The sequence below is a fragment of the Candoia aspera genome, chromosome 2 (assembly GCF_035149785.1).
Source record: "Candoia aspera isolate rCanAsp1 chromosome 2, rCanAsp1.hap2, whole genome shotgun sequence".
Classification (NCBI taxonomy): domain Eukaryota; kingdom Metazoa; phylum Chordata; class Lepidosauria; order Squamata; family Boidae; genus Candoia; species Candoia aspera.
The window spans coordinates 141,245,575-141,264,684 of record NC_086154.1 but is presented as its reverse complement, the minus strand read 5'-3'; the positions used below and the strand labels follow the sequence as shown (position 1 = coordinate 141,264,684).

Sequence of the window (19,110 nt, the reverse complement as noted above, 5' to 3'; positions counted from 1 at the left end):
GAAGACCACCAAGAAAGCATTAAAGTCCTATTTGATGGCTAACTCACCACCTGCGAGTTGTTGGGCACTGTACAATGGAGAGCTGTAAGCACGGCGGAAACCTGGAGGCTGAAGAGATAAGATAAGGGTTATACACAGCCAAGAGCATTGCAACAAGGGGTCTGTGAGGTTTTTATTTTAAGGCCTAATTTCAGAAACTCACAGCACAAGCCACAATGGATGTGTGAAGTTCTTTATTAGGTCTTTACCTCAGACTGTCAAAGCCACAACTGGCTCCACTTCCTCCCGCCTCCCTGCTTTGTCCTCCCGCCTTTTCTTTGTCCCACCCCTTCCTCTGCGTTGACAGCTTGCGTGATGGTGGCCTCTCAGTCTCTCAGTTGTGAATGGGGTTGCCGCCATCGGCTCTCTTCTTATCCCTTGCCCCTCCATTGCTCGTAGTCTCTCCTCTAGCCTTCCTTCCCTTTGATGTGCAAGGTTAGAGCACCCAGGTGCAATTAACCATTGCCCCTGGGTTCTCCATCCTTACAAGGACAAAGCCCACTGTTCTCCCATATGATGGAGCTTGGTGGCAGAAGCAGCGATCACCCTTGAAAAGAATCTCTAGCCTCAGTCTAATCCTTGCTTTACAAAGAGCACCATGTATCAAACATCTTCATAAGATGCAGAAAGAAGAAGGCTTCTGCTGATTATCAGAAAGTCTAGTATCAGACTCTTCCAAAGCTTTGGCAGTAGCCCTCGAAGCCTTTCCTAAACTTGACACTGTATTGCAATTTTCAGTGTGATGGAAATGGGAAATCATTAAATACATGGAATATTAATTCATTGCATGGAATTAATATACATTAAATTAATTTTATTTTCACCCTGCCTATGCCTGCTTCTAGTCAACATTGCAGAGCAGCCCCTGGTATTTTACTCTTTTAGACTTAAGTGTTGCCCTTGAAAAAGGTTGTGTCCTGTAATATAGCGACTATTGTGAAATCCCGAATTAGAAGAGAAGGGCCCTGGTTGCAGATGTTTTTGCATTTCAGTATTCAGGAAATGCTGGCCCCTCTTGATTGGACCTAAGAGAAGCCAAATGGACTGGCTTCACCCACATGACCTGTGCTGTTGTTCTAAGATTTTCTCACCCATGTTTTGCTCTCATTTATGTCATCAAGTTCGCCGTGATCCCTGACTGGCTAAGATCACAGAAAAAAAATTGCACACCAAACCCCACATGACTGCATATAATACTGGGAAAAAAAGAAAAGAAACACAAGTGATTTTCTGGGGAACCATTTGGTCTCCAAATATGTGAAAAATGTTCATAACCAAACTTTTGGTATTACACTATTTGTAAAGAATATGTCACTAACTGCTTCAGCCATTAATAATATACAAAAAAGCTGCATAATTTGTTACCTTACTCGCCCTCTGCTCTCCTCCAATATTGCAGTTAGGAAACTGTGGCTTCAATCTATAAAGGCAATGCACTGAATCCAAACTAAGAATTGGAATCCATTTTTCAAAAGTATAAAGTCTATTGTAGGGTCAATAAGTGTACTTTCTTCCCCCATGAATAAAATTTCCAGTTGAAAAATTATGTAATCCGTATGTACATCGTAATGACTGCACATTTCTACTTTTTATTCTGGCACACAGGGAGGCAATGAAATACATCTATTTGAGGTGGTCACTTCCAGTGATTGATAATCAGATTGTGCCTTATTTTATCCATGTAGAACAAGGGTAGCAAAGTAGCTCCTAAATCAGGGTGACCTAGTTAGAATTCTTGCAGCACTGGGGACCCCAGGGTTGATTTGGATCAGATACCACCAACAGCACTGAATGCAAGGGCAAGAAGAACTGATGCAAGAGAAAAATAGCAGTTCTTCCATGTAATCACTTAGAGGCTTCAAGGCAAGCAGAGCTGATGAGTAAGATTGCAACATACAAACTCATCCGATAATGCCACCCACATGCAAAACGGTTGTGGGGGAGAGAAGCTATGCTCTGGGCCCTGATCCCGGGAATCCTACCCAAGTTGGTTGTTTCTCACCTACTACTAGCAGTAAGAGAGCCAGTTTGGTGTAGTGGTTAAGGCACCAGGCTAAAAACGGGGAGACCATGAGTTCTAGTCCTGCCTTAGGTATGATACCAACTGGGGTGACCCTGGGCCAGTCCCTCTCTCTCAGCCCTGGGAAGCAGGCAAGGGCAAACCACTTCTGAAATTTTGCCAAGAAAACTGCAGGGACTTGACCAGGCAGTTGTCAGGAGTCAAAAACTGACTCAAAGGCAGACACACACAGACACAGACACACACAACATAGTAGTAAGGAAACAGCAATCTGCTCCCCATGGCCAGAGCTGTGGGAATGACTTCCTGCCATACCGACCATACTTTACCATGGCATAGCAATTGGTATCAACTATCCAGAAACTCAACCACATCCAGTAATAATTAGAGGCTTCACAAATGCAGCATAGCTGAATAAAATGCCTTATTGCAGGTAAAACTGCTAAACATAGGAACCAAACCCTATGTGTATGTGCATAACTGGATTCCAGGGTTAAATTTTAGGAGTTTCCCTCTAGTCAACAGATTTCTGGCCATTCTCTTCACAACCTTGAGCACTGGAGACACAAGTTCCATGTTTATATAACAGTTCTATCTGGCTTAAGATCTATTGATTCCTGATTCCTGTCAGTCTCAGCCTCCTCCCACCTCCCATTTTCTCATTCCTCTCCCTTTCTGGTCTTGGAGGTGCCAGGTGTGTCCCCCATTGCACACACACACACAATGGTCATGGGAGCCTGAATGGCATTGGGCCCTTCTTTCTAGTCCCTTCATTGGCTGGAGAATTCTATGCTTCAAAACTCTCTATTTCTTCCTCCTGCTGCCTGGGGGACTCAGAGGTGGGGAAGAGATGTTTACTTCTTGTTTGTCTGAAGTTGGAGAAGATTCCCTCCTTTCAGGCCCTTTGACTTCCTTCCTCCTTCTACCAAAAGCAGGAAGGGGCAGAGTTTTTATCTCTTCTTAGTCAGGAGCACACACACACACCCTTTCAGAATTCTCCCTCTCAGCTTTAAAGGGGGGAGCCCCTCTCTCTCTCTCGTTAGTTGTAAAAATGTCCCTGTTCTCCCTCCCTCCACCCCAGTCAAAACTGCTGGTAGATGCAAAGCCAGAACCTGTGATCAAATTGGTGATTTGGACATTTTTGTAAGGGAATGATGAAAACTGGTTATATTTTTGGTGTGGCTGGAAGATAACAATTATTGTTCAAAGCAGCTTTGGGTCAACTCTGACCACTGAAGAGAAAGGGCCAACATTTGCCATGAAATATTAACATCCCAATTTTTTTGATAAAGCTGTACCACATAACAGCACAACATTTACAGTTTTCCTGAACACTAACTCCATTCCTTTAAATTTCTTATTGGTAGCTATCCCACGGGCTTCATGTCATGGGTTTTTTTAAAAAATCATCAAATACTGATGGATCCAAAACCAAATTAAATAGCTTTGTTTCCCCATTCCTTTAAAAGACACTTTTACAATATTCACAGTTCTGCTACTATATTTTAAAATGCATTAACCTCATCAATATACCTGATCCCATCCTGGATCCAATGATAATAATAATAAAAAACCCTTCCAATTTAAGCTAATTTTATTCTAGCTGTGAGCACCCAGTTAGCTTGAAATAGACAAGTTCTTGATCATACAGCTTTGGTTACACTCATGATTAAAAACGGCTGAAGACATCCTGCTGTCTTCAAATTAGCGTGCCTCTCTGGGAAAAGGTTATTGTCTCTCTATATCTCAGTATTTTCCACGTTTCTTCTAATGGAGCTAACAGAGAACCAAATCTGCAGCCTGCCCTATCAGATCATGTTAAGGATAGCAACTGACAGAGGGCAGGAACGTTGCACTGGGGCCAAGAGGGACACTTACAATCTTGCCAAAACAGCGCTGAAATTCCACATAGCTTTGGCAGTGATGATGGATGTGAGTTTTGCAATTCTTGCATTTCAAGCCATATTTGTTGTTGACTACAAGAGAAAGAAAGGCAATCAGTGGCATTATGGGCTAAGGTGTTCTCCCCGTCCCCCACAAAAGTTCTCCCCATTTCTGGAATCAAGCGATAGATAACACCACCGCATGCCTTCTAATTGAGCCAGAGAGGAGCCATTTAAAAGCATAAAAAGAGGCCATTTGTCTCCCAGATGGAAGGAAAATTACTTTCAGGAAAGACTATAGGATGAAACATCAGCATTCCCTCAACATGTTTTCTTTTGGCATTTTAATATGTTCTGCCAGAAACCACAGGAGAAAGTCTGTGTATGTTCCGTTCTGTCAGAAATGTAGCCTGGAGAATCATCTTGGCAACAAAGGATTTCTAGCTTTTAGCTTGAGACCTCCTCCCTGCTCCCTACCTCATCTTGCCTTCTGAACAGAAAGGAGCAGCAGAAGGCCACTTGGTTGGCCTATGGCCTCGCTTGAGCAAACAAGTTATTCCAAGTGCAGTGCCATGCGGTGGACTACAATTCCTACCATGCTCAGGCATCATGGCCAATCTCCACACAAGCTGAGGATAACGAATGTTTCATGCATCTGCCTTATACCAAACTGGGGAAGGCTGGTGTAGTATATTTCTGCCTGTCCCTTGGCTTTGATTCCTTGGATCATCTTCCTGGCTCCTGGTTCTCAGTTTCTTCATTTCTGACAGCCAACTTCTCTTCAACCCCAACAAACTCCCATTTCTCCTTTACATGTGTAAGGAAGGACTGACATGGGATTCCCTCCATTACAAGTAGTTTGGCTCTAAGATCATCAGCATTTTCTCAGCAGAGGGAACTAGGTTTGTTGTAAAGGAAAAAAGTAGCCTATGTTACTTTTAAAAGTGCACCAATGGGATACATAAATCCTGACAGTGTTCTGAAATATACTTCTTAAAAAAGAGTATGGAAAAAAACAAATATCATCAGGCATACTTTTTCCCTCTTTGGCTTGGCGTTAGATGCACCTCTACTGGCAACCATCCTGGAGGATGAAATTGTGGGTGATCAAAAAGGCCACTGCTTTTAGAACTGAAGGGCAGGTAAGGCTGGAATTTACACTAAGTATTCAGAGGGGGGGATGGGGACAAATGATACTTTGTATCCATTTCTGATTATTTGATACAAGTACATAAGTAGGGTCATTTGCATTATGACACATGTCATAATGCAAATGACCCTACTAATGTACTTGTATCAGAAATAATGGCACAAGTTCATGATTGCTTTATTTGCCCAATGGCATCATGACGCACCTGACATCACTGTAGCTATGGATGTCTATGAGTACATCCTGCCATGCTTTATAGAATCTTCCTCCACCATTCATAGCTTATTATGAAAGAGAGCTGGAGATTTTCTGAATTTCAGCATGGCTGCAAAAGATAACTACCTACATTAAACTGTTAAGCAACCATGCAAGGTACATGTGAGCATATACCATTCTCTGTTTCAGCAGTTAGCTTATCATTTTGCCACTGATCATAAATCGTAATCTGTATCTTCTCCCTCCATCTGAGTAACTGCCCCAAATCATTTGCCTCCTAGGACCACTCAGACTATACCCCACCACTCTGCTTTTGCTACTTTTTTTCAGGCATGATTCATGCATCTTCAATAACTTCATGGCATACAGAAACTCAGCAATGAAGCTCCCCTAGCACAGAGATACACTGACAGAAGAAGCCATGCCTGTGGGATCTCTGCTGTTATTAGAGGCCCAGGACCTTGCCAAGGGGAGGATCAAGCACACCCCAACCACCATCCTGCCCTCCTTGCAATTCGCTCCCCTCAAGAAGAACTCACGGACAATCATGCGGGCACAGACATCACAGAACTTAGGCTTCTTGAAGTAGTGATCCTTGAATTTGTGAGGTCTATCGTTAACTCGTTTTTCTGGCTCAGGTGGTGGCTCAGGCTCTTCCTCTTCCTCCTCCTCTTCCTCATAGATGTAGTAGATGGGTCCCCCTGAGGGGCTGACCAGCTCCCCGTTGGCTTGTGGCTCCTCCGGGGTAGGCTCCTCCATGGGCTTGCGTTGGAAAAACTGCTTTAGCCGCTGCAACTGAGGATCCAGGATGGGATGGGATGGGGTAGATTGGGCGGGCGGGTGGGGCGGACAATCAGCACGTGATAGATGCCAACCAAGAACCTTGACAACCAGTGGAATTTGCATGCACACTCCCAACTTGTCTAGCCCAAAAAGGCAAAGGAATGGAAAAGGGGTTCATGGCAAAAACAGGGAGACAAGAACCCCAATTCCTGCTTGTGGAATTTTTCTTCCAGAGAAAACACCAACAAATGTCCAGTGTAAATATACAAGAAACAGCAACGTTGCAACATGCGATTGCATGGAGGCTCCACCACAAAGCTCACTGTTTGCATATCGTGGCTTTTTTCTGCCATGTCACCAAAAGGTAACCAAGCTGTTGGTGTGTGGTGGTGAAAACAGACCTAGATGGGGAACCACAGCGTATGAACAGCATGCCATGTGGAGCTTTTCCATGTAATGCCATTTCAGGCAGGACTAGCAACCAAATAAAGATTTGTTAATTGATTATCTTTTCAACCCAATAATCAACCATTGGTAATCTACCATATAGTTAATATACTGTACATACAAGCCTTTATATCATCCCAGCAAGCCATAAAAACCTTATAGAATCTATTTATTTATTTATTTATTTATTTATTAGGCCACCTGACTCCTAAATGATTCTGAGTGGCTTATGACTAGAAACCAAAGGAAATACAGCTGATCAGAAGAGCAATATACAAAAATGCTCCTATTATGCTCATATTGCATATTAAGAAAGAGGTGTTGAAAACAGAATTTAACCAGGGGCTTCCAAACTAAGAGAGTTTCTTAGCAGGGGTCACACTCTTTAATGGATTATTACATTCTGGCTTTTTAACTAGTTTAGCAAAACTATTCATTGGTTAACAGAACTGTATTTTATTTTCACTTTTCATTATACCTTAGCACAAACTAACTTTTTACTTACAGGCCCACTGCTTAAAACTGACCCACACGGATCAATCAATGGCAGGCTTTTCTTGTTAATCTATTCTATTGGCAAAGCGTTCATAATGTACTTTGAGCCTAATGCTGCATGTAGATATACACTATCTCAACTGTTAAACTGCTAGGGAAGGGCATTTGTCACCTTTGATGAGAATGTAAAAACTTGTTTTGCTTAACTCACAGGATACAAGTAATGGCCATTTCATTTTAGCTATTTACATCCCCCTTCAAAGATGTATATATTAACAGCAGAAGTCAACTATCCACAGCATTAATTGGTTAGTCCAGCAGTTCAGTTGGAACAATGTCAGTGTCAGTAATCCATCTTCCTGCTTTGTCCATTAGTCCGGCTTTCATTAGAGACGTGTACATGACTTATATACTTTTAATTGAATAAACAATATATATATAGCACTTAGAAAATAGTAAGAAAGGCAGACAGCCTAACTGAGGAAAGAAGGTAAGGTTCTGAATAATTCTTCAGTTCACTGTGCTGTGTACAGTGGTAGTGGGAGCGGGGAGCTTGCTCACCCCACCTGAGAAAGTAAACTGCAGTCAGTCCTCATTGCTATGCATGCACATTTATATGCACCCCTATTGTGCTACCAATTTCCAAGCTATTGGTACAGTAATCTACTTCCACAAGGGTGATGGTCATCTTGACCCTGAGCACAGGGATCTGTGCAAGACCTGGGGCAGGAGGATGCTTTACTGGCTCAGATATTGCTTCTATACTGAAGAGGGCAGTCAAAGCAGCAGAGAACAGAGGATTCCTGGGAAAGGAACAAGCTGAAAAACCCCGAGTCAGGAAGGAGAAAGCAATGGTGGAAACCTGACATGCAGCCCTTCTACGGCTAAGGGCTGATAATGTATGTCTCGGGGGGGTGGGAAGCAGCAAATGTTCATTTGCCTGCATATATTTATCTATCCACATCCAGGGTCTCCTGAGATCCTGAAATTGGGCAGTTTAATGAAATGTGGAAATTCTTGCAGCATGTGTGCTCTTGCAGCAGGCCTCTGGCACCAGAGAACATATGATTACCCGACACACAACACTCTGGGCTCTGTCCAGCATCTTTCAAAACAAAACACTGGAATACAGATCCCATATCAAGCAAATAGGTTCCTGTATGCATGAGCAATATTTCCATCTGTGTTATTCTGCAGGATATCCTGACTGGGTAGAAGGGACCAATGTTCCCATGTTTTCCTTCAAACTTTCTCGATGGCTAAGAACTGTACCTCTTGCTAGTGCCCACTTTCATTTCAATATCTTTATCAATTCCTTTCTCTAGAAAACTCTAGGAATTTTATGGCAAACCAAGAATATTAAACTTCCTCCCTGCTAAAGGACCATTTCTTTGGTGGGATTTCTGACACTGTGTAGCGCATTAAACCATGCTGTGTTTAACTGCTGAATAAATAACAGTGGGCTGGGTTTGCAGATCTTCAACAAACAAACCAAATACATTTTGGTTTAGTGAAATGCATGAATTAGGTCACAGATCTGCCTTCAGCACTTTCCACTTCAGGTTTGACTGGGATTACTACTAAAGGTAGAATTGCTTATATCACTTCAAATTTAGGTTTCCAAAGTCGCACTAATTTGATCTCCTAACTGAAGCCTGTATGGAAAGAGGGCTTGTAAGTCTTGTTACATGTCTTCAGTTGCCCTCTCACCCCACAGTCAGTGGCAATTCCCCTATACAGTTATAATATCTCATGGTATCTAGAGCTTACCAATCTGTTACAGAGGAAATGTCAGATTTTACCTTAACAGAAGACCCAAGGCAAGTAACAAGAATGAGTTACACTGTTCATCCATCACAGTTATTGGTCAGTGAACAGAGTGACAAATAGAGAATCTCAGTCCCTTGTACAAATCTGACTCATACAATTAATTCACCAGTTGGGCATTGGACAAACCATTTTTAGCTATTACCACCCTTACCTGCAGTAAAACTATCAAAATAATGGTCTGACTTAAAGGGCTTTTTGTAAGCATTACAGACGATGCACATGAAACACTTTCCTAAAATTACTTATGAATATTATGGATCCAGGTGTCAAATATAGAAAAGCAAGAAGATCAGACTGCCAAAGATATTTCTAATCAGAACCCACATTTTTAGACTCGGCACTTTATTTTTTTCCAACTCATATTCCTGTTGTTCTTTCACTAATCATCCATATTATCATTTTAATTTGGTTAAATGACTCTATTACGTCCATTGTAGAAGAGTTCTGTAAAGTACAGTGTTGTTGTTCTGATTCCATTGATGCAGAATGCAGATTGAAGAACACCATGTTGCCTAAAATTGCATGGCAAGTTTATTCTAATGTCACAATCTGAAATCAGGGTCCAACACTCTAATATCTAATATCTGCTATAGACCAGTGAAGGTGCTTTAGGTCATTTTACCATTGTGGGTTTAGTTACCTTAATTAAGTAAATGGACCCAAAGCTAGCAAAATAAAATGTCATTTGATAGTTGGAATTCCTCCTCTTTTGTGGAATGGGACACCTATCAGAATATGACAGATGGGAAGAACAGCACAGGAAGCAGAAGCAGCTTTTGAACTTGGAGAAAGGCAGAGATCTGAGAGTTCAGACCTATGAGTTTAGCTGGACTGGAAGCAGTTGGTGGGGTTACACACGCGTTTTGGGAATATAATGCAGAGTCAGTGGGTTTGTAGCCTGCCTTTTTATTAATTCCATTACGTCTATATTTGCAAATAAAAACAGCTATGTAAACATTCTAAGTCTCCAATATTTGTGATCTCTGTCATGAGGGAAGTTGGAGAGGACATCTTAACATTAGTTTTGCAGAGATATATGATTGATTGTTGAAGAAATTCTTGTCCCATAAAATAAAAGTCTGTCTAACGCCCGGGAATCCCACAGAAGTATGGATTCTGTGCTCTTCCAAAGATCCCATCCCTTACAAAGTGCCATAGTGCTCCATCAAACAGAACACAATGTCATAAATATTCAATGTCAGAAACCCATTCTGATTTGCAGGGTCTCTGCTGATTATTTTAAATGCAGGGGCTGAATAGGATGCACAGGTAAGAATGTAAGTTAATCAGCAATTGCCATGTATCGTAGGCTTATTTAATATACCATAGGTTTAGTTAATCCAGCATTTTTCAGTGGATCCATAATCAATCAATAGTGGTTTCATACATATTACAAGCCTCACTGACAAAAATGTGTGTGCCCACATGTAATGGCTCACTTTTCCACCATTTGCACTTCCATGCTAATGTCTAGAACTCACAGAAAGAAAGCATGCCTTTATCCAAAAGCAAGCCCATCTTTCTACATGAAATTCCTCTTAGATAAGCTTGCTAGACTTCTTTGTAATAGCACAGATTATCCATTCTCTGCCAGTTTTTATGAATTCCATGAACCTTTAAAAGATTCCAGCAATTATGCAGCTCAAATACATTTGTATGCTTCACTGGAACAGATATCCACCAGTACAGAAATCCAACCTCTTTTTTGCAAAGTTACACCATGCTATGCAGCTTTCGGCCAGGTTCCAATTTCATGCCTAGATTTAATTTTGCCGCTTAAATAGGATTTGGGAGTGTGCTTCTTGAACAGCAGGTCTCCGTATGTACTTGCAATCCATTTTTTAAGCAAAAGGGAATTCTAAAGGTACTCAAGATTTGCACTGGCACCTTCAATGTCAAGCAGTAGTACCTGGATTTGAAAGACCACCATATAGAAGTAGGGCAAAGACTTGCTCAGTTCTGCCCTAGAGATAGGATTAGATCTGTTGGGTTTAAGCTACCAGATGATAATTGCTTTTTGAGGGCAAGAAGAGTTTGAAGATGGAACCAATTATCCTGACAGGGATGGGTTTTTCCCCCCACTGAAGATCTTCAAGCTAGAGAGGAACTATGTGTTAGGATAAGGCTTTGGCTTTACTAGATCATGTTAGGGATCTGATTATGAGGCCTTCAAAACCTTCTCCAACTGAACTAAACTATTAGTTTATCCCCATGGATGTTTCTATTTGGCATGGTGGGTTGCATCAGAATTTGTGTTCTCATAAGCAAGGTAGTGTGGAAGAGCTGTGCATTGCATAGAAGTTAAGAAAAACCCTTACAGTGTCTGTGCCATTGTCACCATAACATTATAGATAGCTCGGTGGGCACCTTTCCTTTTCCCTCTACATAAAAAGTAATTGTAGCTAATTCAGATATCTTACTCACACCCATAGCAATTGTCTCAATCCAAGTGTAGTACATGTCCTACATTATTAACAACTTGTTCTTCATAGCATTTTGACCTCTGTTCAAGAAAACATGTTCTCAAAAATCCCATTGGGCAAGTCTTATATAGCTACTTTAGATAACAGAAAAGAGAACTTTACTAAATTTGAGGCTGGACAAGTGGGAGCAATGGCAGCAACCTTTGGTAGAAATAATTGTAAGGAAAAGTGATTTCTCCAGCCATAAAACACAATGCATTAATTATAAGAAAATGTGTTCCTCATGGACACAGAAGGTGTGGTTTAGGATAGGTTGGCTTTAGCCTTACTCCAAAGGACAGGATTGGCTGCAACCACCGTGGCCAAAAGGCTGTCATTAGAAAGTTCTGGCATCATAGGATATTATGAATAACTGTGTCCCTCCAGAGCAGATTTTCAACCTGGTGCCCTCCAGATGTATTAGACTACAACCCCCAGACTTCTCAGTCAATAATTCAATATATCCAGAGGACAGGAGGTTGGAAAACACTCCAGAAAGATGCTATGGCTGATTGTGGAGGAATTAAAACATAGGAGTTACACCCTTACCCTCCTAGAATAACCCACAACACTTACCCCTTCTGGAGATTTCCCCCTTGTAGATGTGGGTGATGCTGATGGCTCAAGAATCTCTTTTTCTGTCATACTGCACAAAAAAGAGAACAGATGCAAAGATAAAATGCAAACATACTGTAGAAGATATTTCCACTCTTGCAAAAAGCAGAAGCCAGAGTTTTAACTGGTTGGGTCATGGTACCAGTTCAAAGTATATATCCACATACTTTTGACACACTGGCACTAATAGTCTATAATTCCCCACTGTGAGGAAGCTGACACTTTAAATGTCAAAATTACAGGCCTGTTTGGAAATGCAAATACTCACATTGGCTGGGATTTAAACTTAACCCAGGTTTATTCTCAGAATGCGATTTCAGCATCAAAGCTTAACCATAATACCCATAAAAATAATAGTTTTGAGCACATGGAGAATAGCTTTCATTCCAATAACTATTGCCTCCTTTTAACTGGTACATTACAGACAATACAGAATTCATTACACTGGGAGGGAAGCAATAAGGCTTCAAATATATACGATCATGAGCATCTTGTTGCATCATTTTAATTACTAATGTGAATGGGAAAACAAATTACTAGTGCTTATGAACCATTACTGCCTTATTAATCTACACAGCATTCTTGTTTTGAGAGCAGAGCAAAATGCCACCCCAGCTCAGCTTTACAAATTTTATTTTTCATAACCTCAAAAGCTTTTTTCCCAATATACCTTTTTTAAACTGAAAGTAGAGCTAACTGGATCTACACATACTTCAGCCTTTCCAAGTAGTTTCTTCACTACATTTAATACTTTGTGAAAAGTCTGCCACAGTTCTATCCAAAATAAATTCCCTGTCTCTAATTTTATGGAGAACATCTAAAATATGAGCAATCCATTGAGTTTATGTACTGTATGGGGGAAAAACCCTACTCTATGATGAGTAATCAAAACTCACATTCACAAATGATTAAGGAGAAGCCCCATCTGTTCCAAGGTAATTTCCCAACTACTGACTCATAGTATCTTCTAGAGTCATCCAACCATCAATGTGCCAAAATAACAGTAATGACAATGGGTTTGATATCACTTCATTGATAAGATGAGGAATTGTAAATACTGCTGGGCTAAGTGGAGATGATTGTGTCCTTTCTTCCTAAAGGCAGTATTCACCCTGACTGGCTTTCTAGTCCCCCTTTAAGAAGAAAGGACACAATCATCTCCACTTAGCCCAGCAGTATTTACACTGACTGGCTTTCTTGTCCCCCCAACTAGAGATCCACTGCATGCAAAATATCTGCTCTCACCATAAACTACAGTTCCTCCTCTTTAATTTGAGAAATTAAGCAATTTTGGGAAGGGGAAATGGAAAAAAAAGTTCCAGATTGGTTGGAATGTCTCTGGCAGCAACTATGATAGTGTCTTGTTGAGCTTTTAAGAAATTTATGATGACATAAACTTCATTGGAACTATAGCCTATTTCATTTAATGCATAGAGGACTATCTTGAGATAGAAGTATAAAGACATCCATCTGGCTGCCTTTTTATGCCTGGCCAGCTGTCCCCAGTATTAACTTATGGCTATAAGTGGTTTTTTTTTTAAAGAGACTTAAGATTCTATCTCGAAACCCCATAGTTGATACCCAATTTAGCAGATATCAGCTGGGAACCATTTAGTAAGTATATCAGAATGCAGAGGGAGGGGTTGCAACATTTGAAATGCTTGTCTGCCTATCTGTCATGGTGGAGATGGAAGTGGTGGTGGGACAGTGAACATTCTTTCCAGGCTCAGCTAGCAGGTTAGGGAGGGAGAAAGCTAACTTTGAATCTTTCTCCTTGATGTGCTAACCAAATGTGAACTACCGGATGCCTGAAAAGCTTTGCTTTAGCCTCCAGAGCTCCTCAAAAAACTGGTGCAAAATTTAAATTTCTAATGAGACAAAACGGGAACATTATTAAAAGCACAAGGAATAACCATTGCAACAGTGTTTAAGCAGAAATTAAATCAAATCTACTTTCTATCTTTGTATGGCCAAACCCTAACCACCTTTTGGAGTTTAATCCCTGCTGGCATGCCTCTCAAAGGCCAAGATATCCCTTTGCTCGAAAAAATATTCATACTTCTGCGCCAATTCTTCGTTTGCATGGAGTTGGAATGCTCATCTTTAAAAGGCAATTGCAATTCTAATTCTTCAACCTAATTCTATTACCTGTAGAAAACAGGATCCAAACCAATCTAGTAAGCAGAGATGGTCTGCAGTCCCATCCTGCTGAAAATGCCAGAAAAGATTCTTGAAGTTAAAGACTAGTTTTCAGAGCTTAGTGCCTCAGATTTGCTGAGACAAGTGGTTTGACTCCCAAGGAAAGGGGCAACTTATCCAAGCAGTATTTCTCAATTCGTTTTGCAAGTTAGAGCAGCCCATGCAGGCTTTCAGTCCTGCAAAACCATTGTGAAAGGTTTGACTAATTCTAGCTGATGGTTCCACCTCTGGAAGGCAAAAACACCTCTCGCACATATCTGCCAAAGTTTTTCAGAATGGAGAATTCAACTTTTTGATGCCTTTAGAAAAACATGAAGGACCACAACATAACCCATTGCTGGAAAAATAGCTGGCAGCCTTATTCTCCAGCAAAGTGCTGTTCAGAGAGGATAGGTCAACAACTACCAGAGGCCCCATCTGATATTTGGAATGTGCCAGGTTTGGGGAAGGGCTGCACTAGGCAAATAGTATTTTAAAGACTTAGCAACTAGAAGTCCTCAGGTTTAGATCAAACCTGGAAGGGATATCAGCCCTTTGAAGTAGGCCAGACTTTGCAAGGATTACAGGAATGCTGTACTTTATTGCTGTAGGGCATAACAACTGAATTTTGAAAGCCTGCCAGTTTCCCTCCGGCCCCTCTTATTCCAAACTAAACCAAGATGAGGTTATTCTGAGTTTCTTTTTCATGCCTTCCCTCAAGACAACTCAGTTGTCTTTTATTTTTCCTAAATGGTTCCTGCATGCTACTACTAAGGTCATCTCTGTATTCCCCCACAAGAGGTGAAATCTGCCCTTCCTGTTTCCAGCCCTCCCCTTTTTGAAATTGCTCAGGGCTGACATGTAAGTGAATTCTATGCATCAGGATCCCCTGCCCATGTTAAAGGATTTCTAAGACTTTAGATGGATCCAAGAAGCCCTATGGGAAAGTTTCACCCTGGAAGCACACAAGCACCTCAACAGGGGATGTGGAGATGAGTAGAAGCAACAGGAAAATCTCCTTGGCATATAACCTCTTTTTCTCCCATGCTCATGTCACACTGTGTACAAAGATACAGGAGGGAAGAAAACACTCGTAGATTGGGCACTAGCTGTGGGTAAGGAGGATATTGGGTTACTAGCCTGTTTCACTAACAGTGCCAGGGTTAGGTTTTAGCCTAAAACCCATTAGAAATAAAAGGGAGCCAACCATAAAACTGAATGTATACTATTCAAAGTAAGTTTTATATTCAAAAAAATAAGATGCAGTCCTTGTCAAAACTGATTGAAGCATGCCTTGTAAAAATGACTGAAATTGGGACTGCTTCCAAGCTGAGTCAGTCTTTCAAAAATCCATCACCATCCATCATCTTTGCAAATGGGGTGTTTTGTTCCAAGCAAGGAACAACCTCAGAGTTTTATTTTTTCATTTTTACTATACCTCATGAGAAAAGTAAATGCAATCATTTCCTTTCATTGGATTTAGAGCAAATATTAGTTCTATGTTGTGCTATCATGCGCTATTTGCATTCCACTGCTAGCCGAATACTACCTAGAGAATTGGTTCTCTTTTTTCCAGGAAGGATGCATGTTCAGCAAATCTCTCAGATTGTGTTAGTGTTATACATAGACCTAAAATTACCACTTATCCAGGAACTTTGCCAGCTAATACAGATTAGTTATCTCTGATTAATTCAGAGATGTTACTGTAAATTCAGGCTGGTAAAATGGCACACCACTGCATGGATGAAAAAGGAATGCCAGCTGAAGTTAAGCATTTTGAATACACACCTATTTTTAAAATCCATTCTAAAAAGGGTTTTCTATCTAGCTGCAAGAATCATAGCACAAAAGACATATTTCTGTTATACATTTATGCTGGAAATTAGTGTCATGGCTTCTCTTCCTGAGAATCTTAGGAACTGTAGCTTGATTAAGTTCCTGAGAAGCCATGACTGCTAAAACACATTAAATCTATAATGAAGTCTCCACAGAGGACTTCCATGATGGAGTTTATTGAATCAAGTACGGCAGCTGAAATCCATGGATAGATCTCTCTCATTTCCCTGGCCCACTGCTCTTCCTAAAGGCAGTATGGAAAGAAGCAGTTCATTATGATGAAAGAAAATAGAAGGAAACATTAATTCTTGAGAAGAACTTGTACCTCATACCAGAAATGAATTATTCTGCAGTTACTGCCTGGTAAAATCACACTGGATATAGCACTGAAGGGGCAGAAGCTTGTTTCTTGTATAGCTGCTAGGAATCTCTACGCCTTATTCCTAAGCAAATAGGGACACATTTTTTGTTGTTTATTATGTCAATGTATGATTACCCAGAAAAGAGGAAAAGGCAGTTTGTACACACTCGGAGGTATTTGCCCTTAATGTTACTCTAGGCCTTGTTACATACTGGGCTTGAAATATCTGGAGCAATGTTTCTCAACCTTGGCAACTTTAAGGTGTGTGGACTTCAACTCCCAGAATTCCCCAGCCAGCCATGGGAGTTGAAGTCCACACATCTTAAAGTTGCCAAGGTTGAGAAACACTGTTCTGGATAATACTAAGGCCAAATACCACAGGATAATGGTAATTTCCCCCCTGCCTTCTGAATCCTCTGGAAATACATCTAGCCACACAATTTCCCCAAATGTCCCAAAGTGCCAGAACAGAGCCCCATTATCAAACCAGGAGGAAAAAAAAGGCCTTTTTGCCTTCCTCTGATCACCACATTATCTCCTAAACTTTTACAACAAGGTTAGGGAGTGTCTGCTATCAGCCGCGTTAATGGTAGCTTCTCAGTGGGAAAGCATAAGGGCTTTCCAATGTATCTGTCACCAGAGTTTCCGACTGCCCAAAAACGGACAGAAAGCCCCCTGCAGTGGCCTGGCAGCCCATCCCACCCCCACCCCTCCGATTCCGAGGGTTTTCATCACGCCTTGCTGAACATTCACTCAGGCAGCCCTGTAAGCTTTCAATTTACCACAGGGCTGTAGGGAGCAGGAATCTGCCTCCAGCACAGATGGTCCAAGTTCTGCTCAGACACAAAGTTTAACTGCTTGCCTTTCACTTCTGTAACGGTTGCGTTCCCCACAATGAATCATTCCTCACATTTCAAACTAGGAAGCCAGGCCCCTGTCTTGTCTCCTGGGAGCTGCTAAGGGCCACAGACTGAAACCTCACCCCCTTCCTTTTCAGAATGACACTTGCTGAGCTGGCAACAGGTGCCGTAATTTTCCAACACCAGGAAAAACTCTGGCAAAAAGGAAATCACATCAGGCCAGTCTTGAATGCTGGCAGAGGCCCAAATTGCAAGTTACAGAGGATCCCAATGTATTCCCTGGCCTACAGGCATTCATAAGTTGCCATGTTTCACTTGCAATGCAGCCCCCTCCCCAGATCCTCTTCTACCTCTTATGAGGAACTCAGCCATTTCCAGCCTGCATAAATTGGACAAAGACACACACAAACATGTCCCAAATGCAGAAAGCTTAAAGGAGGAGAAGCAGAGAGACAAGCCACCCTTTCAAGGGTGACGTTTTACTATGTCATTCCCAATTCTCAGGATAAAGAGATTTTTGTACCCCTGTGAAAATAGAGTAACCGATGGTGGTGAAAATTAGAAAGAGGGGGAAAAATACTTACTTTCTACAGGGAAAGGGGGTACTCCCGTCAATTATATCTTTCCCAAACTGTCCCAAACTCAGCTCTCTTCTCTTCTCCTCAACATTTCAACTTTTGAAAGAGATCTGTCAAGGATAAATAAATTTTCCTCCTGTGTCTTAAGATGTGAGCGCTTCGTGTGTTCCCAGCCGCAGTTGACAGGGCAAGAAAGGAACAAACAGCTGCCCTCCATGGGCAGGGCTGACACAGAGAAATCTGACACTGGACTTGGGCATGAGTTGCGGGCGAGAGACAGTGCTGGAGAAGGCAGCAGTGTAATGGACCCGCCCAGCCCCTGGAGGACCTGGAAGGGCTGGGATTCATCCCAAACTGGCACGGAGATGTGTTGCTTTGCCCAAGAGGAGAAACAGATTCTCAGGATGGCTCAAGCCGAGACTTCTCATCTGCGAAGGTACTTTGCCAGGAGCTAGACAAAGCCATTCAAAGGCTTCCTGATTTTTCATCTCCACCTCTCTGAACAGCAGACTTTCTCTCATACAAGTGCCTAACAGCAAAGCATTATGAACACCCCACCCTCCCACTTTCTGAACATAAAACCTCTCTTTCTCTTGGCCAAGTTGCCTCCAGGTTTACAGCTGAGGGATCTGATCCCAGTTTGTTGACAGCAACAATATGACAGTATTGTTGTCAAACAGTACAACAGCAGAAATCCCAGCTTCTCTTGAAAAGCAAGCTGATCTGGTTAGCCAATACAGTTTCATGGTTAAGGTGGTGGTCTGGCCTGGGGGAGAGCTGGGTTCTAGTCGACCCTTGGCTGCCAAAGCTTACTGGCTGATTTTTGGCCAGTCATTCAGCTTCTCAGCCTGACTTACCTCAACAGTGGTGGTTGCAAGGAAAATTGGTCCAGGTAAAGCTTGGGCAGAATAAACATCTAATAAATAAATAAATGTACAATCAATCTTCCTTACAGGATTGTTTTTATAGAGGGAAGAGAGAGGAGAAAGTGCTAAATATGCTCCTTTGAGCTGAAAGGTAGGATATAAATCGAATGAATGAATGAACAAACAAACAAACAAACAGGGGACTGACATTTTTTTTTCTCCAGCAAACAAGGCCTCCTGGAAATGCCTGCCATTTCAAATTATACCCAAATCTCAGAAAGTAAATGGTGTTCACAAGAAGCTTATACCAGAAAAGGTACATAATTATTCGCTTAGAGATGGACTAGCAGGCATGGGAGCTGAAATCAAATCATTCTGGAGGATCCTACCTTTGGCAAGGCTGACCTGAAGCAATGAACTGAATGTATTTGACCCCTGTGTGGATTCATTAATATAGAACATCAGGACTGAATCATGCTATTTTGCAAAGT

The 19,110-nt window shown here is 41.6% G+C and overlaps 1 protein-coding gene across 3 annotated transcripts in view; it reads right to left on the bottom strand.

Annotated features, from left to right (window-relative positions):
* Positions 1 to 17,839, bottom strand: part of STAC3 (SH3 and cysteine rich domain 3) — a 30,091-nt gene extending 12,252 nt beyond the window's left edge. The window contains exons 1-6 of one of the 3 annotated variants that reach the window (XM_063296602.1): positions 17,760 to 17,839; positions 14,089 to 14,148; positions 11,902 to 11,971; positions 5,848 to 6,103; positions 3,938 to 4,035; positions 48 to 108 (exon numbers count right to left, since the gene is read on the bottom strand). In XM_063296602.1, the coding sequence (XP_063152672.1) occupies positions 48 to 108; positions 3,938 to 4,035; positions 5,848 to 6,103; positions 11,902 to 11,970 (484 nt within the window). In that variant the 5' untranslated portion in view covers position 11,971; positions 14,089 to 14,148; positions 17,760 to 17,839. The remainder of the gene's footprint in view (positions 1 to 47; positions 109 to 3,937; positions 4,036 to 5,847; positions 6,104 to 11,901; positions 11,972 to 14,088; positions 14,149 to 17,759) is intronic. The other 2 variants (XM_063296603.1, XM_063296604.1) reach the window with 2 other exon arrangements.
* Positions 17,840 to 19,110: the final 1,271 nt, after the last annotated feature.